At 59.2% G+C, this 23,981-nt stretch overlaps 1 protein-coding gene across 1 annotated transcript; it reads right to left on the bottom strand.

Annotated features, from left to right (window-relative positions):
• Positions 1-282: 282 nt before the first annotated feature.
• On the bottom strand, positions 283-19,207 carry RHBDF2 (rhomboid 5 homolog 2). The gene is made up of 19 exons (XM_027691746.1): positions 19,136-19,207; positions 9,727-9,844; positions 8,361-8,510; positions 8,149-8,255; positions 7,660-7,852; positions 7,374-7,586; positions 6,681-6,809; positions 6,203-6,336; positions 5,128-5,340; positions 4,856-4,967; positions 4,459-4,533; positions 3,934-4,095; positions 3,679-3,779; positions 3,152-3,215; positions 2,933-3,027; positions 2,628-2,703; positions 2,063-2,163; positions 1,684-1,837; positions 283-1,045 (listed from the first exon to the last, which is right to left on the bottom strand). The coding sequence occupies exons 3-19, from the start codon at positions 8,484-8,486 to the stop codon at positions 626-628; spliced, it is 2,475 nt and encodes an 824-aa protein (XP_027547547.1). The 5' UTR covers positions 8,487-8,510; positions 9,727-9,844; positions 19,136-19,207; the 3' UTR covers positions 283-625.
• Between the last annotated feature and the right edge of the window lie 4,774 nt (positions 19,208-23,981).

The following is a 23,981-nucleotide window of genomic DNA, read 5'->3' as shown; positions in this document are numbered from 1 at the left end:
AAAAATAGAAAAAAATAAGAAAACTTGTAGGGCTGTGTCTCAACTAAAGCTCTAAAATTTGGGAAACAGTTCGGTCTGAATAACAAACTGAAAAAGAAAGCAAGGCTCTTGTGCACTGTGCCCTGGTCACTGTCCTGGTCTTAACCTCTTCAAAACCCACCCCCTTTGCTGTGTATTGGTTGTGTTCAGCATAAAGCAGATTTAAAAATAAACCTAAATAAATGGGGCTTGTAAAAAGGAAGCTGTAGAAAATCTCCTGCTTTCTGCTTTTTCACACAGGGACACAGGCTGGAGACCTCGGCAGCTTCACCCCCAGGCTGGGAGTCCAGCCTGGCTGTGGATACACCAAAATCCCACATCCTTCGTCCCTTTCCCCATGCAGGAGTCGGTCCCCAAACCAGTTATGGCTTTTCAGCACCAGGAGGCAGCCCAAAGGGGTGCAAGGCAGGGCTGGCTCAGGCCTGCTCCCCACTGCATCCCCAGCACTGAGCAGGACCCAAAACCCACCATCCCTGAGGATGAAGCTGTGCCCAGGGCCTGCTCCATCCTGGAGCAGCTGCTGCCGTCTCCCCCATGGAAAGCATCGCCGCCGGCGCCTCTCCCAGCCCTGTCCCCGCCGGCAGGGTCAGTGCAGGACCTGCTCCAGCTCGTACTTCTCGCAGAACTTGCTGGTGAAGGGCAGGCAGGTGAGATACTCCACCCAGCGCCAGTTCACCGGGTAGGCGTAGAGCCAGACCACCAGGGAGGCAAAGAGCCCCACGAAGACCAGCAGGGACACGATGATCATGGCCCTCTTGCGGTACTTGTCCATCGTGCCGAAGGTGATGTAGGGCAGGAAGGCGAAGGAGAGCAGGAGGCCACTGAGGAAGCCGAAGAGGTGGGCGATGTTGTCGATCCAGGGCAAGAGGCCGCAGATGAAGAGGAAGAGGACAATGCCGGAGAGGTTGAGGAAGGCTTTCCAGGGTTTCTCCAGCACTTGCCAGCTCTGGAAGAGCTCCACGAAGAGGCAGGCCAGGAGGCCAAACTGGGACCCGGCAGGGCCCACCTGCAGGGATGGGGGGAGTCATGGCCAGACCCTGCACATGTCACCCTAGACATGTCCCCATGTCCCCAGGGATCATCTCCTCCCCTTGCAAAAGTCATTTGGCTTCTGCATCCCTATGCAGGCTCCTGCGTGGGGCTCAGGGGTGGGAGCCCTGGCACAGGAGGGAGAGGAAGGGAGCACATCAGGGCCATTTTGGCAGAGCTGATATTTTCTGTGACTCAGCAGCCGGGAAGCATCACCTCCTCCTAGACCACAGCCCCCCCCAGCCCCATCCTGACGCACCCCCGGGGGGATTAGGGCGCTTGGTGTGATCTCATTTAAAGCCTGAGAGGGTTTGGCTGGCAGCAGATTAGCCATCTGCCTGCCCGGGGACCTGGCACACACAGGGACACGTGGCGACGTGTGGCACACACGGCATGTGAGAACACCACACGTGGGGCAGAGACACTGTCTCCCCCTGCCACCAGAGTGCCAGCCTCTCACCCTCCCTGCAGCAAAACCTGCCAGAGGATGTGAGCCCTGTGCTCCAGCCCCTTCCCCAAATCCCTGCCAGGACAGGGATGGGGAAGGATGTCCTTTAGTCCCCAAGGAGCTGGCTGGGTTCAAGGTGATGTGGACAGAGCCCCCCCCGGCCTCACCTCCGCCCTGTAGGGCAGGAAGATGGCACTGGCCAGATTTCCCGTGATGCCACTGAGGATGAAAATGATGGAGATGCGATGCCAGCCTGCCAACTTCTCCAGATCCCGCAGCACTGTCATCTGGAAGGTCACCGACACCAGGCAGTGGAGGATGCTGAGGGACAAACTCTGTGTTAGAGACCCCTGCCCAGCCCTCCCACCCACTGCCCCAGGGCACAAGACACCTTACAAAGCACCCTCCACAGATAGCAGGTGTCACCACACTGTGGGGGTGCACTTCCCTCCTCTCTCCCACCCCACCAGGGGTCCCAGACCATCCCAATGGACTCTCCCATCCCCATTCCCCCCACCCCTGTGGGTGCAGGGGGCTGTGGCTCACCCGGCGTGCAGGAACAGGGACAGCCACAGGCGGTAGAACTGGTCAGGGACCTCTGGGTTGAGGAAGGGCAGGAGCCCACAGACCTCATCCAGGCAGTGCACCTGCAAAGGAAGAGGGTTGGGGGGGTGGTGAGGGCTCGGCCCTGACCCCAGAGCCACAGGGAGCAAAGGATGGATCACAGGGATGTGCAGCCAGTGATGCCGTGTGCCAGCTGTGGGGGGACCCTGGGTGGTGTGGGGCACCTGCATTGCCCAGACGCTGGAAAAGGAGCAGCTGAGCATCCCCAGTGCCCCAGGAGATGCTGAAGGGCTGTTTTCTTGCCCAGGATGTGCCTTTCCCAAGGACACCAGCGCTGCCCAGGTGAGGCTGGCTCAAGCCCTACATTTCCTCCTGCACCACACCAGCAGGAGCCCAACCAATAGCTGGGGCAAGCCCCTGTACTTTGCATCCCTCCTGCTCACACCCATCCCAACCGTGTCCCATTCCTGAGAGGATACTCTGGCAGCAGCATGGCTGCTGGCATCGCATCCCACATCCACGGCCGTGTCTCCCTGGCCCTGCTCACCTGCGAGCAGAGCGTTGCCTCCTCGTGGAAGTAGCCGTGCATGAACTCGCAGTACTCCCGCGTCGTGATCTCGCAGCTGGCAGAGGGCAGGCAGGGGGCTCGCTCGGGGCAGGGCACACTCCCTGCTCCCCTGAGCATCCCCCTCTGCTCCCAGCAGCTGGTCCTGCTGCCACCATGCTTCCCACCCCACAAGGCTCCATAATCTTCCTCCCCACCCTGCCACAGCTCTGGACACTAATGGGACAACACGAGGCAGGAGGGCAGAGGAGGGAGCCAGGCCGGGTGCCCCCATCGCTGTGACCCACCTGCCCTTGGTGCCGATGCAGCAGGGCCTGCCCTTGATCTCACAGTCCAGGTGGGCGAAGCCTGTGTGGTTGGTTTTGGTCTCATAGGTGCAGATCTAGAAGCAGGAGGGGAGGAGCCCTGGTCAGGGTCCAGCCCCAAGCTCTGCCTGCAGCCCCCTGCCTGCTCATTGCCTGCTGCCACTATGGAGTCACCAGCTCATGGTGGCATTGGGCTCTTACCGGCCACTTGGTGATGTCATCTGGCCACACGTGGGGTGGGTTGGATGCTGGCTCCTCGCACGTCCTGGTGGAAGCAGGTGGGTGAGTCAGGTGACTTCCCCCAAGATATCCCTCCCTGCAGACTAGTAATGCCCTCAGACACACACACACAGCCCTGGGACCTGCCCCTTTCCCTGGCTCGGGAGGGATCCTGCCCAACAAGGGGTGTCCTACAACACCCCACAGCAGCTCCTTCCGCAGGTGAACCCCACAGCACTCACCCCCACTGACACCCTGCCCAGCATCACCTATCCCAGCAGAACAGGGACACAACAGTGTCACCCACTGCTGCCTGCATTTAGGACAGACCCCACCCCAGTTTCCCTACTGATTCCCTCTTCCTTCTCACTCTCCTACGGTGTGCAAGAGCCGTTTGGACAAGAGGATTCAAGGCATCCAAACTGGAAAGGCAGCCCTGGGCAGCCCCTCTGCCATGTACTGCACACAGCCAGGTGATTGTGCCACCTCCGCCCAGCTGTCACTTCTACCTGGGGTCCTGGTGACACACAGCTCCTGATGTCCTCTTCTCCCCCGAGCCCATGGCTGGTGCGTTGCTGCCCGGCCACTTGATGAACGTCGCCAGTGTCTCCTGTGGGAAGGATGGAGAGACTGAGGATGTGACAGGGAATGCACACTCTGACCCCGCATGTACCGTGCCCCGGTGCTGGTCAGGGCAGAGATGTTTTCCCCCTTTTCCCCAGGGATCTCCAGCACCTCCCAGTGCCCAGGGCAGTGGCACACACCGAACAGTCCTGCGGCAGGGTCTGGATGCAGCCCGAGTTGTCGTTCTGGACGCAGCAGCCGGAGCCGCGCTCCCGGTCCCGCTCGCGCTGGATGAGCCGCTCCACCTGCCGATCCTTCCGGATGCAGGGGGAGAACTTGGCTCCTAGGTGGATCAGGTCAATCTGGGAGGGAGATGCCAGTCTAGCAGATGCTCTGTCTGCACACCTCCCTTCCCTCCAGCTGCTCCCAGGGAGAGCTCAGCAGGGGCAGGGGGTCTTCACAGGCAATAGACACAGGTCTCTGTTACCCCAATGGGGGGAAGGCAGGTGGGAAGGGGATGGGGTCTCTTCTGACCACCCCACTGTGATGCTGCAGGTCCCAGAGGGAGGGGGGCACTGAGGGACCAGAGCAGCAGGCTGGAATGACATGGTCAAGCTCTCCCCTCCCAGGGAGAGGAGCACCTCAGAGAATCCCCTCAGCTCAGGGCAAGAGGAGCAGAGGGCAGAGCCTGGAACCAAGGGCCAAGGGTCTGGCAGCATCCTTACCGAGCTGGGCCCAATCCAGAAGTTTTCCTGCTGGATGTACTTGACACTCTCATAGACCCCCTTGTTCCTCAGTACCTGCCAAGAGAGGCCAGGATCAGCTCCCAGTGGGGAAACAGGAGGTATGGGGGTGCATCCCCCTCTCCCTCCACTCCTGAGAGGCTGAGCAGCCCCCTTCATCCAAGGGGAAGGGCTGCTGGGTCCCACCAGCAAGGCTGGAGGGAGAACAGCTCTGCTCCCACCACACATGCTGCTGCAACATGCTGCTTCTCATCCTCCTGCCCTGGCTATTTCATGGAGCCTCTCAAACAGCAGGAGCCCCCCAGGATGCTCCCACCTCTTGCAGGGAACATGACACCCTGGGTCACAGTCCCCCCAGGAAGATGACTCTTAAACTTACCAAGTCTGTCGTCACGTGCTGGGCGAAGCCGATGGGGGCGATGCCGTAGGTGCCGATGACCAGCAAGGTGATGAGGATGTGCACAAAGGTGATCCAGTACGTGAAATACGGCCTGCAGGGGACAGGACCCAACACCTGAGCAGCTCAAGGACAGCTGGGCAAAGGGACACTGCAGCCCCCCAAGCCCTGGTCCCCATGTATTGAGGGGGACACACATCTGGGTTACAGCCAGGGTGTCCCGTGCCCATCCCCGTGCCCTCAGTCCCCCTCACCGGTGGCTGTCGGTGATCTCCAGCTGTGACTGCACCATGCTGCTCAGGCTGCGGCGGTACGTCCTGTTCAGCCACTTGCCCACCACCCCCAGCCCGTAGTAGCGTTTCTTGCGGTCGAAGGCAAAGTGTTTCACCTTGGAGGCGATGCGCCTGCCCCGCCGGGGGGCTGCGCCCGCGCCACCGGACACCGAGGCGAGCCGGGCACCCTCCCGCCTGTGGAGAGAGGAGAAACTGTCCTAGTTAGAACAGCTGGGAACAATTCATCACTGGATGGGTGTAACCCAAACCTGTGTATTCTATAGCCTTCCATGCCATTTCCCAGAAACTGTTATCAATAGAGCATTTACACCCTCTGCCCAGAGCAGCCTGACTCCTCAGGCTATAAACTAGGGGTTAAGAGGCCTTCGAGACAGGAAGATGTTCCTGTCCTCACACCCTTTTGTGGAATTCCCCGCCCTAAGGGAAGGACTGAGCATTCCTGCCTGAACTGGAGAATATATAAAATTGGAGTTTCAGAACCTTTTTACCACTCGTGGGATCCAGAGGAAGACTGCAGACCACCACTCTCAACCAGACTGCAGCTCACCGCTCTCAACCAGACTGCAGACCACCACTCTCGACTGGACTGCAACCACCACTTTTCAACCAGACTGCAACAGGTTTACCCCTCTCCTTTTACTTTGGACTCGGGGCCCAAAGAACACCACTCTGTTCATGCCCCAGGGTGCTGGGTTATACATTTGGGTTTTGTAGGTTAAAACCAATTGTTTGTTTGTATAATCATACTTACTGTATTATTTTATTAAATTGTTATTCTGACTTATAATCTCTCTTTTGAGTTGAGTTCATTTCCCCTGCTGGTTTACCTTTAAACAGAAACCCATCACAGCTGCCAAAAGGGACCAGCTGAGAAATACCCTGTGGCCGCAGGGATACCCTGGGATAACGGCTGGGAGCACCTCCTGGCTTCACCCTCCTAGGAGCACACTGATGTGCCCAGTACCCTGTGGCAGGGATGGCTGGGGACACTGGCCTGCCTGCAGCAGGGCAGTGCCTGCTGAGAGTTGCTACTCACGGGGTGGGCTGCTCCACCTCGGGGGACACCCTGGCATCCTCCCCCACATGGTGCATGCGTAAGTACGTGGCTGATAGAGGTGGTGACTCGAAGACATCATCGGTCATGGAGTACGTCTCGTCGTGCATGTCCATCTGGAAGGAGAAGGGATATGTGTTCTTGGATGTGTGCCATGGGTCAGAAGCCTCCTCCTGACTGAGCATCCCCCAGGTCAGGGAGAGGGGGTGATCCCCACTGACATCTCATTAACTGCACATCACAGGGCGTGACATGTTCCCCTGATGGTGACAGCACTCCCTGCCACCCCCAAGGAGCATCACCAAGACTGGGGCACAGCAGCCACCGATGCCCCTGCTCGTGGGGCAGGGTGAAGCATTGACACAGGGGTCCTTGTGAGAGCCCTGCTCCACATCCAGCCCCCGTTCAGGGGCACTGGGACAGCCCCCCGCCCTGGTGGCTGGCATGGAACGTCGCTTGCCTTACTGAAGAAGGACGAGTCCAGGGTATCAGCAGCATCCACCATGTCCTCATCCATGAAGCTGGGGTACACAAAGCTCCTCTTGTTGCTCCTCCGCTTGGGAGCCAGTGGCTCCAGGACAGAGCGTCCCTTTGGCAGGGGAAGCAAATGAGGGTAAGAAGCCAGAAGGTCCTCGGGTTTCGCAGCACCAAGGGTTTCTCGTAGTTTCCCTCCCCAAAGCCAAGGGACGAGGATTAAATCCCAGTCAGCCACCATATTTCCCTGTGTAGGAAGGGCTGGCAGCAGGAGCTGGCAGCAGATGCTGCCTTTAGCTTGTCAGAGCCAGCACTGGGCCATGGTCATGTTAGTCAGCATGACAAGTGACCTCTGAATCTGTCTTGTCTCAGTCCCACAACCCTGTCCCCGAGGCTTGCCCAGGGCTCATCAGGAGCAAGAAGGTTGCTGGAGAAGCTCCCTGGCTCCTCAGCAGTGGAACTCAGCTGCTTTTTTCTAAGATTGTCCAGTTTTCACCAAAACCCTTTTTAAGTGGAGCTCAGGTGTAAAAACCACCAATCTCGCCTCTCAAACCCACCCTGGAGAGACAGTGGTGTCCATGTAAAGCCAAAAGCCACGAAGAAAAGGTGATGGGCAAGGGACAGAGCTGAAACCTGGCTCAGGAAGAAGATGATGCCCCCCCAGGCTCCCAAAACTCACGCGGAGAAGGGCTGCGGCCGCCTTGAAGCTCATGTGGGCGACAGACTCCCTCTTCCTGCGCGGCAGGCGGCCGTGGCCGGAGCGGATGCTGTTGAAGGACGCCAAGGAGACAACGCCGGGGGTGAGCGGGGGCAGGACGTGGTGGGGCGTGTGGGGACGGTCGGTCTCGTCGGGGTGGCGGAAGGGACGGCCCCTGGCCAGAGGGTCCACGATCTGCAGGAGGGAAGAGGTGTCAGTGCTGGGAGAGCAACGCTTGGGAGCAGGACCCCCCTCTCCCGAGCTCTACCTTGGGCATCTTGGCAGGCTTGGGCGACTCGGTGCCTTGGAAGGAGGGCACCTCCTGGCTGGGCAGCTCCATGTCACGATAGGCAGGCTTCAGCTTGCCATACCTCATGCTGCAGTGCTGCAGGCTCTTGCGTTGCCACTGCTGGCGCTTCCCCTCCCAGTCGCTGCTGACACCAAACCATTCCGCTGTGCCCCTGGACACAAGGTGGGCACACCTGTCACACAGTTGGTCCCTCCACTGCAACACCACCATTCCACCCGGGCATCCCCTCTAGTAGGTGGTATGGGTTGGGGTGTCTCAGCCCAACCTGCAGCAGGGCAGTTTTGACCTGGCAGGGAGATGAAGGGAAGGGGGGGAAAGTCCTTCTCGCATTCCCTTCTGAGGCACAACTCTCCATTCCCATCCCAAGCCCTCTGCCAGTACCCACAACAACCTGACAGGGGCCCCTCCAAGTGACCCAGCCACTGCTGGAGCCCACCCTGCCCTCACTTGCGGATGCTCTGGGACAGGGAAGTTTGCCGGCGGAATCCGTGCCGGCGTTCCAGGCGGGGCTCCTGCAGGCTCTTGCTCTTTCGGTAGATGGGGACCTTGGAGGGCTGGAAGGCAGAGCAGGGTGTTAGGGACGGGGGGCATGGGGGGGGTTCCCCAGGGACAGCAGCCCCTCAAACTCAGCATGGGACAGATGCAGCTCCATCACTCACCTCTTTGGGGGCACCATCCTCCTCCGCCTCCCGGGGCGGGATGACGATGGAGAGGTTGGGGGGCTTCTTGCTCTGCAGGCGGCTGCTGCTGGAGCGGCTGCCCCCGTTCTTGTCGCCGGCTGACATCTCGGGCCGGCGGCGGTCGGCAGGCTGGGAGGGTGCAGGGAGGCAGTGAGAGGGGAAGAAATACCTCCCCAGGAGCTCATGTGGGGGGAAAAGCTGGGTCCCAGTGGGAGTTGGAGCCTCACCAGTGGGATGTCACCAGACTCAGCCCCCTGTGCCACTGGCTGTGCTGGTGAGACCTTGCCACCATCAGTCCAGCTGCTGCATCCCCAAAACCCAGGGGACAGACAACGCCTGAAAATACTCAATCCACATCCCCAGACGCACCACAGCTCCCACATGGACCCACCACGTGTTTGGGTGCCCCATGGGAGGAGAGATGCAGGACATTCCCCTCTGGCATGTGCACACGTGCCAGGCTGGGAGACTGAATCCTCCCTGGCACCACGTGCAAGGAGGGGGAAGCTTAACAATCAAGAGGTGGTTAATTCCTCAAGCAATCCCCTCCCAAGGGTCCCTGCAGTTGGCTCTATCAGGCAGGACTTTGCAGGAAAAGTAATTCCATTCAAGCACAAGAGAGCGAGCCCCAGATCCTATTAGGGGCTAGGGGGGTAATCAAAGGGAGGCACAGCCCCCTTTGACCTCTTCCTGTCCCCCCCTGATCATGTGCCAGTGCACAGGGGACTCACACAGGTCTCACAAGCATCCCTTGTCCCCACAGGACAGCCACGGTCACAGGGATGGTGTCACCTGCCGTGCTTGCCCAGCGCCACTGGCTGCCAAATGCAGCTCAATCCACAAACCTGGCTCCTCTCCCTGCACGGGATCCCAATAATCAGCCTCCCATGGCTCCACTCTCCTTAGGAAATGTCACTTGAGCAACCAGCTGAGTGACTGGGATCCCACCAGCCCCCTCTGCAACTGGATCCCATTGGCAGCCCATTCCCAAAGCAAGAGTCAGGCACAGGGACACGTTTGCAGCTCCCCCAGCACTTGGACTCCTGAACACAACCTTCCCCTTTAAACTCCACCACAAGCAAAGCCTAGCTTTAGGAATGTGGGGTGCCCATGGGATCAGGTCCATGGGGATGTGGAAGTCCAGAACCAGCTCCCTGGGGATGGAGAAGCCTGGAGCTGGCAGCACCACTGGGAATTGCTGCCCTCCTGGGCCAGGTGGTGGCCTGCTGTCCCTGCGTTAAAAAGGGTGCTGGGCTCCTTCTCCAGCACTAAAGTTGAGAGCAACCAACTCCCAAATTTCCCCTGGGGACTCAGCCAGGGCTGGTTCCTGCCAGGGTTTCCTTACCTCATAAGAGGGATCCTGTGCAGTGGGTCTTGATGGCAAACGCCCACGGCAGCCTTGCTCTTCCTCCGTCCTTCACGCACGGGAGCCCTGGGACACGGCTGAATTCCTCCCCCCTCGCCTGTGGGGAGAGAGGCTGCGATGAAAAGCCACGCATGGGAAAGCAGGAGAGGGCTGCAGGAGCATCCTGGGAGAGGGAGAGCTGAGCTCAGTGCTCCCTGGCCCATGGGGACAGGGTTGCAGGTGGCTGGACACCACGGACATGGATCAACCTCTGGCACAGAGCGGCAGGAAGAGGAAAAGCCCCCATTTACAGCAGTGCTCTGTGGCAGGGAACAGCACTGGGCAGGCAGGGAGCTTGCCCCTGCTGCTGCCATCCAAAGCTCTTGGGAAGCAAGACACCCAGGAAGAGCGGGCATGAAACACAAGTGCCGTGCTCGCTATTTCATAGCTGCTGAACTGGGACAATGCCAGCCCCAGCAAGCAAAACTTTCCGTCCTGCTGGTGAGCTGGAGACACTGTTTGTTTTCCTCCCAGGGCAGCCAGCAATGAGCCTGGGATGCCAGCTGCTCTGGAGAGCTGGGAATGGGAACACGCTGGGGTCAGAGCAATCCCTGGGACACCCTTATCCTCCTCCAGTTCAAGGGAATGGCTCTCAGTGGTGAGAGCCAGCAGAGCCAGAAGCACAGAAATCAAAGCCAGATTCTTACAGAGCCCCACTCTCACACCCCTACCCCAAAACCCCACCCCCAAGTGCCCCCATCACACCCCAGACAGCCCTTGGCCAGGCTTCCCAGCAGAGCAGGTTTGCAGCACGTTTAAAATCCCGGTCTCGCTCCCCAGCAGCTCCCCAGGCAGGGGGGGTGCAGGGGCAGTCCTGGCCTGCCCCGAGGTGACGCAGCTCCCGGGGGATCTGGCACAGCCCGGCGGGCACCTGCTGTCCGGTCACGCGGCGCGGCCGGAGCGGCTTTCACGGCTCGGGGCATTAGGGCAACATTTGGCACTGGGCAAGAGAGGGGAGCAGGGCAGCAGCCCACGAGGGCTCAAGTCTCCTTTCCCACATGGGCTGCGGGCAGCAGCCACCCCCCCAAGCACAGGCTCTGAGCCACGAGAAGTCTCACCCTGTGCCAGGCAGAGAAATCCCTCGGGGATGGTGGTGGGCAGGTGTTTTCCAGCTCCCCACGTGTTTGGTGCTGGCACCCAACCCTCCAGAGCTGGCATGCTCAGCAGGAGAACGGGCCAGCCGGCGCCTCCATCCAGAGCCAGCCTGCCATAAGCTTGGCTGTCTGGATCCCTATGGTCCTGGGCCCCTGTCACCCTACCAGCCCCAGGATGGAGGGCTATGCCACCAGGAACACGGCTCCCTGCCTGGCAGACCTGGCAGCAGCAATGCCATTGAAGGGCACAGCCCAGCTGTGGGTCCCCAGGGAGCCCCAGCTCAGTCCCCGGGTGCTCAGGGTGGACGTGGTGGCTCCGTCCTGGGGACAGAAAAGGGAAGTGAGAGGCGACGTGCTGAGCTGACACGGGGGGATGGCTGAGCAAACACCCTAATGCAGGGACAAGGCGGGTGACAGCAGTGGGGGGTGACAGACATGGGACCCAGCACCCACCAACATGTCCTGAGCTTGGTAGGAGCTGTGCTTTGGGCTGGAAGAAGGGTCCTGGGGCAGCACGATGTCACTTCAGGCTGGAAAAGATACACATGCCCTGGGGATGCTGCCATTACCCGGGATAAATGGGCAGTGGGTGGAGGCGGGTCTGGTCAATAAGAAGAAATCCCCCACCATCACCATCTTCCCTCCCAGAGTTCTTGCCCACTGAAGCTCACCAAAGCCTGACATCCAGCCACGATGGACAGAGCCCGTGCTCCAGCAGCAGCAGGGGGTGAAGCCCCCATGCCCTCTCAAGAGGGCAGGTGTGTTGGGGTCACTGGGGAGCAACTGGGATGAGATTTTAGTCTTCAACCAGGAAAGGTACAAGGAAGGTGACCAGGGCTGGCTCCCAGCCCCGGGGTGAATCACAGCAAATGCTGACCCAAGGAAGCACACCCAAGGAAGAAAGGGATGGAAAAAGTGATGTGGCTCGTACAAGGCGTCACCACAGGACACACTGGGATGGTCTGAGCAACACAAAGGGACCATCAGCAAGGCCACGTGAGCAGAACTGGGACATCCAAGCACAATCGTATGAGACACTGGAGACAACTCTGCAGAGCAGCCCTGGTCAGAGGGGGGTGTATGCAGCACAGGGGTCATAGATGCTTGGACAAGGATTAGGGTCTCTCTCCCTGAGCCTGTTGGTGGGGGGGGAAGCAAGATTACCGGTGCTGGAATAACAGTGCATCAGGATGGTGCAATTAAACTGGAGGAGAAAGCAGCTCTGAGCCACCCAAGGGTGCAGGGACAGGAGTGGGACCCTCACAAGCACCCATCACACCCATCACTCAGAGCATGAGGAGCCCTTGCTCTTCCCTCTCCAACTCCACAGGGGAGTGAGAAAGGGGTCAGCAATACCACAAAGCCCCCAAACCCCCCCACAACTTGCACTGCTGCTCACACCCAAGAGTCCATCAAGCAGAGCTGCTGCTGCTGCTGCCCATAAATGATTCACAAGCACGTTAAAGACCTCTCTCAAGGCTGGAGCTGCGTTAAAAGGTGCTCCTACAGTTATTAAGAGCTCTGGATAGGAAACTCGATTGGTGTAATTGCTCTGAGCATTGAGCCCCCGTGGACTCACACACAAGTAGGGGCCACCCAGAACCTTCCCCCATCCTGCTCCCTCTTGAAGAGCTTTGGACCATTTTCCAGTCTCAAGTTTCAGATCTGGAGAGAAGCAGCCCAGCACAAACAGCTCTTGAAATGAAAAAATATTATTGGGGGAAGTAAAAAGGAAAAATATTCCATCTTCTCCCCACGTGTTCCAGCCCTGTTGCAATGGACTCAGTCAGCAAAACACGCAGGGTTTCACTCTGAGTCTTCAGAGAGGCCCTCTGTGCTTCAGGGGGTATTTTAAGCTGCCTTCTCCCTCATCACTGAGCCACGTGGTCAGCGTGGACACCCACGGGGGCTTAAATCCCCACCTCTGTGACGGCTGGGGTAGGAAGATGGGGAGTACAGATGCCCAGTGGGTGCTGGGATCCCTTCCAGTCCCTGAGGTGTGCAGGCAGCCAGCACACACCTCGCCCACGCTGCCATTAGAACATCCTCTCCCATTATTCTGCGTCGGGCAGGACATTGGGCAACGGCAGCAGGTTTGCTGAGCCCGGGCTGGGAGCACGGCACGCCCCGGGAGGAAGGAAAGCGGCCGGGGAGATAGAGCGTGGCAGCGGGGGGGCTGTGCTGGACCCGCTGATAAGGGCAGAGCCCTGCCCGCGGGCAGAGGAGCGGGGGCCAGGGGCAGCTCAGCTGCTCACACCATTGCACACAGCAGCCACGCACTGGGCTGCCCTGCCGGGAGGGCTGGAATGCTGGGAGTGTGGTCCTGGACTCTCCGGCAGACCTGGGTGACACCATCCTACTGGCACGGAGAGGGAAGGATTTGCCTGAGAAGTCCAGAAAGAGCCACGTGGGGGATTTCCCACTTCCACAATGGCCACGGCCCATTTCCCACCCTCGTTAATTTTTACCAGTGCAATGACCCCCACTCACCCCAGTAGAGCGAGTGTCGGCACCCAAAGGCTTCCCAGCCCACAGCCCCGGTGAGCTGGGGTCCCTCTGTCCCTCTGGCCACCCACCCCACACCTCCCCACTCCCATTCCCAGGGTGACCACACACCCTCACAGCAGAACAACCCAAAACAGGCGGCCCTGCACAAACCCACCCTCTGCTTCCCGCGGTGCAGATGCGCCGTTGGGGCGGTGGGTGCTGCTGGAGGGGCCTTGGCTGCGCAAGGGGATCCCCAGCCCACGGGTCCTTTCTTCAGGCAGGAGCCCAAGCCAAGTGAGGAACGAGCACGTGGAGGCTTTGAGTCACCCCAACGGCTTCGGGAAGAGCAAAGGGCGAAAGTCTCCACCAGCAGCGCGGGAAGCGCGGTGGCTCCACCAGGGAACGCGCAGAGGGGTCGGCTGCTCCTCAGCAGCGCTGTGGGCAGGGGCACAGCACCCTCCAGACACAAGGAAAGCTCTTTTCCAGGATCTGCACAGATCAACCCTACCAGGATTGATTTAACTTGGTTTTATCTAAGAACTGATTAATTACTCAGAACTACTCTGATTCCTCATTAGCTTGGCTTAAGAACAGGGCGCACAGACGTGATGGTGCAAGTGCTTGAGGCCTGGCTGCACCTTCTGGAAGGAGCTGAGGGGTCACAGGTTGGTGTTTACCCTGGGGAAGGGGTGCCTACAGGCCTCTGCCTGCCACCCCCATGCTGCAGGTCATTACTGAGTTCATTTTCACTTCCCTTCTTAAAGCAAAATTCTTGGTGTGAAAGGACAATGGGGATGGGGGGGGACATTTCTCCCTCTGGTTCCACTGCAAAACACTAATTTTGTCAGCAGCTCTTGGTGCCAGGGCTCAGCCTGGGCTTGCAGACTTCCCCAGTCCCCCACTCCTATCTTGGAGCACACTGAGCCACACAAAGCAGCACTGGACTGACAAAAACGCCCCTTACTTGCAGTGTCCCCTCGCTGCGAGCTCTGAGCATCCCCATGTCATGTGGGATGCAGCAGTGAGAGGTGGTGCTTAGCCCTGCACAGGAATTCAGCTCATCCCAGGGACAAGATGATCCCCGGGCTGACGACAGGACGAGCCCCCTTGGCTGCAGCTCCCTATCTCTGGGAACAGACTCCTTATCTCAACGCAGCCATTTCAAGGCTCGTACAATGTGCTGCTCGCCCTGCCCGCCCCCGTGCAAAAAGGGGGAGCCCTGGGTGGACACCTGCAGCTTCCTTCATTCCCCTTCCAGGGCCAGCAGTTCCCTTGGTCACCCCCTTCCTCGACAACCCCTCCCGCCCATCGCTCCCTCCTCCCAACCACCAGCAGCCGAACGTGGGTGGGTCACTCCTCAGCTTCCTTCCTTTCACTCCTGATTACCACCAGGCCAGAGGCACCCAGGTCCCCACCCTGCAACGGAGAGCCCAGCTGGGAACAGCTCATCCCCATCCAACACGGTGCAAGCCTGGCACGGGGAATCCTACACTCACCAGTGCCTATGGAATGTGATGCTCTCCCCACTGCAGCATCACCATGGACCTGTGCCAGCAACGCACTTTGCAGCCTCTCGGCTGCCAAGAGCTGGTGATGGGGTCTCCCCCACCATCCTCATGCTCTTCCTGCCTGCCATCCCATCCCATCCCTGGGATGGTACACCCACAGGGAAGCCACACAGTTCAGTGCAGGGGTTGGAAACGCTGATTTTTAAGGAGCCACCGCCGTGTCCTCTCCAGGAGCGCTTGGACTGGGTGCCACCAAGTGCATGAGTTGACTTCACCCTGGTTATGGCATCACCCTTGGAAAAACCTTATGCCAGCAGCACAGTGTTGGCCCCAGCAAGACTTCTCTGCTTATGCCATGGAGGAGCTGAGGGACGGGCAGGACACACCAACGCCGAGTGTCAGGGATTCACCCGGTGAGCACGGCATGCAGCCTTCGGGCTCACACGGAGCGGGAGGTCACTCCCAGCCCTGCCCTGGCGTTCCTGTAGGCCGGCAAATTACAGGGATAACTCTGTCAAACCCTCAGCACAAGCTGCAGCATGACACTCAGGGAGAGAAGCCATCCCCATGGCATGGGAGGGGGCACACTGGGCATCTCAGGGGCACCAGCCACATCTGCCCTACCCTGAACAGGTCCATGAGACCAGAGGAATACATCAGGAATTATTATTTTTAAGCAATAAATAAATAAAACACAAGCTGACAGAGACTGCTAGAAGGAGGGCTCCCACTGTCCTGGGAGCCGCAGGAGCCCAAAAAGGAGGCTGTGGATGGGAGGGATGGTCCTGTGGGATGGCTGGGCATGTGAGCATCCCACTGAGGAGTGACCACACACCACTCATCTGAGTGGGTCTCCACAGGGCTGGACATGCAGCACAGAGACCATGTGCTCTCCACACTGGTGAATTTCTTCCTCCCATCCAATGGTAGCAGCCTGGGAAAGGCCAAGGAGCATCCCTGGGCACTGCCCTGCTCCCTCCCTGCCCGTGTCCCACTGTGGCCTCCAGCACCACATCGAGTGAGTCGGTTTGCACCTGTGCTCCCCCCTCTTGGGGTATGGCCACAGCATCAACCCTGCTCTGGTGGCTGCACAAACCCCCCCCAGAGGTGACAAGCAGCGGTTTCACAGGACACCTTTGTGCTTTATGACTCATTTGTGGCATTTCAGAAGTGGGGAAACTGAGGCACCACAACACAGTAAGACTCCCCTGCCTTCCCACCCCCCCGCTGCACCACAGGCACGTAGCTGGTCCCTTCTCTATCAAAGTCCACACAGCTCCCCCAGATTTCAGTTCCTGGAGGACAAGGGTGGAGGGGGAAGCCCTCACATGGAAACCCCATAAATACTCAATTTCCATAAACGGTGCAGGCTGCTCCCCTGCCCTCCCAGAGCAGTTATTTGGGGGTTGCCCCTGCCCCATGCTCAGCTAACAAGACCAGCACCCCATGATGCTGGCCCTCAGGGTGCAGGTCCCCAAGGATGAGGGGGACACGGGGATCCTGTGCGGGGGCAAGCAGAGGGCAGGGTTGGTTTGGGGCCACCCAGCACATGGCCATTCCCAAGGCACCCTCCCTCAGTTCATTCTCCACCCTAAATGCCTCATTAAGAGAGCAACCACGAAACAACTGCCTTTTTGTTGCCTTTTTTTTCTTAAGAAATGGGGATTAAGTGAGAAAAAGGGGTACCAGTGCCAAGGGTTTATTCCATACCCGCCAGCACACACACAGCTTTCCATGCTCACTTGGAGGCCAGGAAGTGACCATAAAACTCCAAGCACCACATGCTCCCAAATGACCACAACTCCTGGATCCTTGTAATTAAAAGGGACCGTGCCCACTGGAGGCTTGTCACATTACCAGCCAACTCACAGCCCAGCAGGACAGTGGAAACCAGAAGTCATTAGATAAAAAGCTCCTCAGGAGGAGGAGAGTTCATGATCCCATCACTTGTGGGTTCATAGAGATTTAAGTAATTAATTTTCAGCCTTCACCAGTTGACTTCTTCGGTACCAAGCCCACACTCACTCCTCAGGTCCCTGCAGGGCTCCCAGTGCCCATGGGAAATGTGGAAATGCCTCGGGAGCCCTGTGTCAGCCTGGGCAGCTCTGCAACCCCCCCAGCCATCTGATTCTCCATCACCTGTCCCCTACTTTCTTTGGCAACAAGCAATCATCTGACTCTTGGCTCATCCCAGGGGCTGTTTTCAGGTCGAGAACAACCTAAGGGAAGGAATAAGGATGTGCTTGGGGGATCCCTCAGCTTCACTGCAAGACTTGAACAGGAGCAGTATCCAGGAACAAAACACAGACTCAGAGCACAGCCACGTGCTTGTCTTTCAGCCCAGCCCAGCCAAACACAGCCCAATTTCCCCAGGTCCCACAGCACACCCCAAGGAGTGCAGCCCACCCAAGAGAGACAATGCAGCCAGCCCCTTCCCCACTGGATTCACGCCCCCGTGTTTTGCATCCCCAGCCCCCTGAGCTGCTCTCCCAGCATCCACAGGCATCTATTGTTCCTGCTGCCGGCATCCCTGCTCCAGCAACACACACAGAGTGCTCGCACATGCCCCTGAGAGCAACACCAGGCTCAGCTCCATCTTAAACCAGGGCTCTGTTTCGGCGTCAAACACCACTCTGTGGTTTACCCTTTCTCACTTGCAGCACCTCCAGGTGCACCAGTGCAGCTGCAGCAGTGCCAGAGAACCCCCCACTGAGGGAAGCAGTAGCTGGTCACCTGCTTTCCAGCAAACAGGAGCAAGCAGCAAAAGGTGTCTATCACTCCATTAATTGTGAAGGAGCTGGGAGAGGCAGAGCCTGGGCGCAGCAGCTGGGAGCTCAGGGAGCCACATGTGAAGCCAGTGGTGACTGGGGCAGCACAGGCAGAGGCAGCTTTGGTTTGCCCCAGACACAGCTGCAACTGAACCTTCCAGTTCGTTTTGGAGGTGGGACAATTCCAAGCTGGTTATTTCCCACCTGGGAAAAGGGAAGGAGCCAAAGGATGCTCCTTCAGAGGGCAGGAAGGAGGGAGCCAAGTGGGCAGCATTTCCCACTTCCCATTTCCAGGACATCCACAGGACTGTGGTGGGGATCAGTTCCCAACCCTCCAGCTGGGCTGGAGGCTGAGAGTCCAGGACAGTGGCGATATGATGGGAGTGACCATGCAGGGACTGGGAACAGGCAGGCAGGAGAACGTCCCAGCTCCCATGGCTGAGAGGGATGATGCCACACTGGGGAAGAAGGCAGACACTTCCTCTTGCCACAGGGACCAGCAGTGACCATGTAGCCTCTCAGGTCCCTTTCCCCCTGCGGAACATGGGCATGGGGAGCTGAGTGAGAGCTGCAGAGTCCCAGACCACGGTGAGCACCTCCATCCGACTGTGGGCAAGCCTGGAAGAACGGCCTCTGCCCCGTCCTGATGGCCTGGCAGCAAGGCAGGGCAGGATGGGGTAGTGCTCACCTCACCCCTCAGTCCCAAACCTGGGGGGCCAACAGCAAAAATCCAACTGGCTAAAACAGCCGCACACAGCATCCCTCTGCTCCCGGCGGGATACACCTATGGATGGAGGATAACCGGGTCCTTCTGCTCTGGGAGGGTTTTGTTCGCCTGCGAAGGGCTGGTGGCAGCACTCGCCACTCCAGGCAGCACGTGCGAGTCTTTAAGCAAATCTCAAACCAGCTACAACAACAAAGCCCCGGCGGCACCGGAGGATGCTCGGGGGGCAGGGACCCGGCCCCCTCCCCTGCCCACCTGCCCTCGCCCGCGGCGTCGAGGCTGCTCGCCCGGGGAGGGGGAAAACCAGCAAACACAAACAAAACCACACGCCCGCCTGGTTATCGGGCCATCGGCGCCAGAAAGTAGGTTAGGGCTTTCCTCCCTTGCTTTGGCCGGGGATTGGGCAGGGTTTCTCCCTCCGGCTGGGTCACTCCGCCGGGACACGCACCCACTTCCCCCTGCGATGAAGAGGAGGAGGAAGAGCCCGGCCCCCGCCATCCGTCCGGAGGCGGCGGGCAGGGAGCGGGGCACGGCCGCAGCCTGGGCAGGGGGACCCTCGGCCGGGGCGAAGGGCCGGCGGGGGGCCGGGGCAGCGCCCACCCTGCACTGCCGCGGGGCCGGGGCCGCGCCGGGCGGGACGCGCGGGGCGGAGGAGGAAGCTGGCGGGACGCGGCGGTCACAAAGCGGCAACAACCCGGGCGGTCGCGAAACGAGGCACCGGGACCCCCCGCCCTTCCCTTCCCTGCTCCGCTCCTCGACCCCGCTCACCTCGGCCCGGTGCCGGTGCTGAGCCCGGTCCCAATCCCGGCCCCGGTCCCGCCGCCGCCTCCACCTGGGCCGGGCGGGGCTGGGGACGGGGCCGGGGGCGGGGCCCGGGGCGGGTCACGGGGCGGGGTCTCGGCCCCACGCGTGGGGCTCCCGTGGGCGCTCCGTCCTTCCCGCCCCTCACCGGCCCCGTCCCGGCGGCATCCGCCACGGGGGGCTCAGCCCCTGCCGCCTCCCCCGGGCCCCTGCCCCGCGGCACCGGGCACGGGGAGCTGGGCACCGCCACCGGGGCACCGGCGCTGCCAGGGCCGGGTGCAGCTGGGACCGGGCGCTATCAGGACCGGCCACTGTTGGGATCAGGCTCTGTTAGGACTGGTCGCTATCGGGACTGGGCACTATCAGGACCGGCCACTATGAGGACTGGTCACCAATAGGACCACTCACAATCAGGACTGGTCAGTATTAGGATTGGTCAGTATTAGGGCTGGTCACCATTAGGACCGGTTACCATTAGGACCAGTCACAATCAGAACCGGTCAGTATTAGAGCTGGTCACCATTAGGATCGGTCACCATCAGTACCAGTCACTATTAGGACTGGTCACCATTAGGACTGGCCACTATTAGGACCAGTCAACATCAGGACTGGTCAATATTAGGACCATTCAGTGTTAAGACTAGTCAGTAATAGGATCAGTCACCATTAGGAGTGGTCTCCATTAGGACCAGTCACTCTTAGGACTGGTCAGTATTAGGACCAGTGACTATTAGAACCAGTAACCATTAGGACCAGTCAGTATTAGGACCGGTCACCATTAGGACTGGTCACTCTTAGGATTGGTCACCATTTGGACCCCCAGGTACGGCCCCCTGGCCCCAGCACTGGGCACCCGGGGTGCTGGGCAGCGTGGCGGGCACGGTGCAAGCTGGCACAGCCCCAAGGGCTCTGCAGGCCCAGGCACATCCCGGTGGCCGGGCCGGGTGCGGGTGACGCAGGCGGGGCTGGGGCAGTGGGCAGCGGCCACAGGGCCAGTCCTGTCGGCTTTTACAGTGACTCATCCAGGGGCTGGCAGAGCTGAACCCCCAGAGGCTGCCACTGCTCCACCACCATCAGCTCTTCTTCCACAACAGCCTCACATTCAGCTTCCTCCCATCCCGGGAGGAGGTTGGGTGCCAGCAGGATGTGGGGGGGATGAGGAGAGGCCTTTGCAGTTCCAAGGTATTGCTGAGGCCTCTATAGAGGACAATATGCCCTGGATTTTGCCACACAATAAAGTCTTGATTCACAAGTTGCAGCAGGTCTCAGGTGAGCACTGACTGAGTTTACAACCACGACCAGAAATTTTATGCCTCGCTATCAAAAATTGCAATTTTCCTTTATATTTCTCTGACCCCCAAACCCACTGTGCTAAAAGTGTCCTCAGGTCCAACTTGGAAACTCTGATGCCTAGTAGGGCATTGAGCTTGTGCTCCCAGCACCACTCCACCTTCCACTTCCATGGCTCAGCAAATCTGCTCCCGGTTCCTGGTAGAAAAAAGGGTGGGGAAAGCTTTTGGTTCCTGCCGGTTCCTTTGAAGTTGTGATTTGAAGCGGGTGGAGAAAGGGAGAGCCCAGCAGGTGCCAGGATGGGTGTCTGGGCACGGACACCCCAACATGGGCCGTGCCACGGGGTGGGTGAGTGCTCCCCATCCGTGACTCAGGGGTGAGGGAAGGGTGAGGTGGCGGTGGCAAGTGGGGACCTGTGCCAAGATGGCATGGACTTCTCTCTGTGTTTGGGAAGGGACAGAACAACCTTTGGGTGAGACAAACAAAGGCTGACAAAAAAACATCACTGCCGTGGCCCTGCCTGAATCCTGCTCCAAGGCTGGTGTCCTGCGGGATGTGTCTTTCCATGGAGGCAAAGCCCCCAGAGGGAAAGAGAGGAGGGTGTCTGCCACCTGTGCCAGGCCTACCGAGCATTGGGCAATAAGGAAGCAAAAGAAATGGCTGAAAAAACCCCAAGGGAGCAACGACAGGGTGTTGCGTCACTGCTGGGGAGATGCTCAGCAGAGCCCTTCCCTCTGTGGAGCAAACCACCCACAGCCTGGCCAGGAATGTTCTGGCTGGCCTGTCTCCAAAGGAAAGCAGGGAGGGGACACAGTGCTGTGCACCCTGGCATTAGGAGATCATCCTGTGCAGGATGTTGGGAGCCCCCGTAGCGATGTGCCAGGCCCAGGGCTGGGACATCTCAGCAAGAGACATTCCTCCTCCTCATGCCATGAAACCCCCCAGGGTGGGATCCACCCCCAGCAGCCTGGGGCCAGGCAAGGTCCTGCTGCTCACTGCCCACCCAAGGCTCAAGGCAGGGGGCTGCTGCCAGGGCAGGTCCTGTCCTTGGGTATGGGGGCACATTGCAGGAGATCTGAGCAATATCAGGCTTCACTAGAAACCACAGCTGAGAAGGTTTCAGGGGATTTTAAAGAGGATTTTCAGGGGCCAGCTCAGCCCTGCTCCCCTCAGCCTTGGTATCCTGTAGCAGCAGATGAGCCTTACAGTCCCTTCCAATCCAAACCATTCCATGATTCTGTGATAACTCAAGTATGTTGAAGGAAGGCATTTGCTCCCATGGCAGCTGCAGTTTTTCCTGCCAAAGATGCTGGTACACAAACTTGGATGCCAGTGGGGCTGTGACAAGTGACATAAGCCCAGTTGTCCTGCTTTGGGAGAGCTGGCAGAGCCGGGAGGCTGCTCCCTGGGGAAAAGGAACCCTGCATCCCGTGAGTTTGACCTTCTCTCTCGCCAGGTACCTCCAGCCCTGGCTGGGGGCAGAGGTGAACAGTGTTATGGGATGTGCTGGATCTGGGTGTAACTGGGGAATGGCCTTTTGGGTGGGCCCCTGCCTGTGGAGGGGCTCCAGGAGCCTGGCATCAGCTCCAGTGACACAAGGGGACAAAAGATCCTGGTTTTCACAACCTCGGAGTTTCGGTGTTGTGAAAACCCCACACTGCCATCCCAAGGCTGCAGTCTAAAGTTTCCTTGTTTTTCCAACTGCTTCCTAGAATGTCCAGGTTCTCCAGGATTTTTTCCCATTGTTGGCTCTTTACGAGCCCCACATCCAGGTGTGAAATCCCCCCAGTTGCTGCCACACACAGACAGATGGGTTTGGTTTGTGCTCCCACATCCTCTCATCCCCTGGTCTCTCAGAAAACAACCTGGGGAAAAGACCTGCATGGAGGGGACGCATCTTGCCCCAGCCCTTGCCACCGGTTTGGCCCCCGCCGCGTCCCACTCTCACGCTGTCTTACCTCCCTCAGGGTTACAAAATGCCCGTCCCCGCTGTCACCATCCCCCGGGCCCGCTAGGAGCCAGCAGAGCCCCTGGCAGGCTGTGCCAGCGCCGGGTGCTGCAGCTGGATCCTGCTGTGCTGCCGTTCCCGGTGCGAACGGCAGAGGCCAGGCCGTGGCCGCGCTCCGAGCGGGGTGGAAGCTGTTCCACAACAGCAGAGTATGCTCAGCCTCTGCCATCGCTCAGCACTCCCTTCCCTTTCACCTCCATCCCACCAGTGTCACAGCTGCCCCATCCCCGCTGGTGTCACAGCTGTCACCCCCGCCCAGCCCCTGAGGGACACGGGACACCCTGGGACCATCTGGTTCTTGGTGCTTCATGCAAAGACAGGAGAAGTTTTTCCTGTCAGGCAAACAAGGACCTCAGGTCTGGTTCTGTGAGGGCAGAGCACGTGGGAAAGCCCCTCCAAGCCTTTCCCACTGGCATCACAGTGTTGGTGGTACGGTGCCACCCAGCTGAGTGGCAGATGGAGCTTGTCATGTCATCCTTGCCTGCCTGTCCCTGCTGCTCCTCTGCCCCGGCCATCGAGGGGCTGGGAGGTGGGTACCAGCATCCATCACCCACCAGTACCGTGCTCTGCAGCTGCCCTGGGCTTGGTCACCTTTGCAGACACGGGGATGCTCCTGCTCATCCCTGAGTCCACAGCCTGGGGAGCTGGGGGACCCCAATACCTGTCCTCAAAGGCACCGTCATCCTCAGAGCCTGACTGAGCCCCTCTCAGCACACAGACCCCTCCAGACACAGATATTAATGGGAAAATTTGTATTTTTACCCCTTTCAAGCACTGTTTTCTCCTGCTCTCCCGCCCTCCCTCCCTCCTCAGCCAGCCTGCAGGAATAAAACAATATCAAATGTAATCAAAGGCAGGCTGGTGGGAGTTTGTCTTCTGAAGTTTCCTCTTCTTTTATTGCTTTCTCAAAGAATAAGCATTTGGGAGGACTCTAGAGTGATTTAGTGGAGCAGGAAAGGGCAGGAGGCTGAGAACTGCCTGCTCCCTTTGATGGTCCAGCCTTGGGGATTTTCTGCCCAGTCAGATGATAAGGCTGGGAAGAGCTTGACTTGGTGGGAACCTGCTTCACCCCCCAGCACTGGGGCTGGGGTCTGCAGGAGCTGCTCGGACAGGGGCTGGGGCAGAGGATGCTGCTGTGGAGGGAAGGACGGACCGAAGTGGGTGAATTCACAGCAGTTCAGAGGAAATAGTAACCTTTGAGAAGCAACGTTCCTTGCCCACTGCTATTTATCCAGCATTCCCAGTGGCTCCTTCTGCCGAGCCTGACCCTGTGCTGGGCTCAGTGGATCCATGCCTGGCTGAGCAGACGCTGCAGTGTGGTGTTTACCAGCATCCAGCTTTACAGAGGTTCCCTGCCTGCCACCAGTGCCCACCCAAGCTGTATCCAGCAGCTGGTCTGGTGTGGGAAACAGAGCTCCATCAGCCCTGATTTCTCTTGGCTGGGGAAGAACTGGGGCCAAGGATGCTTCAGCACCTCTCGATGCAGCATCCCAGGGCAGAGGGGGTTTGGTGGAG

The sequence above is a fragment of the Neopelma chrysocephalum genome, unplaced genomic scaffold (assembly GCF_003984885.1).
Source record: "Neopelma chrysocephalum unplaced genomic scaffold, ASM398488v2 Primary Assembly neopelma1_84, whole genome shotgun sequence".
NCBI classification, from domain to species: Eukaryota; Metazoa; Chordata; class Aves; order Passeriformes; family Pipridae; genus Neopelma; species Neopelma chrysocephalum.
The sequence above is the reverse complement of the archived record's forward strand: the minus strand, read 5'-3'. Positions and strand labels throughout refer to the sequence as shown.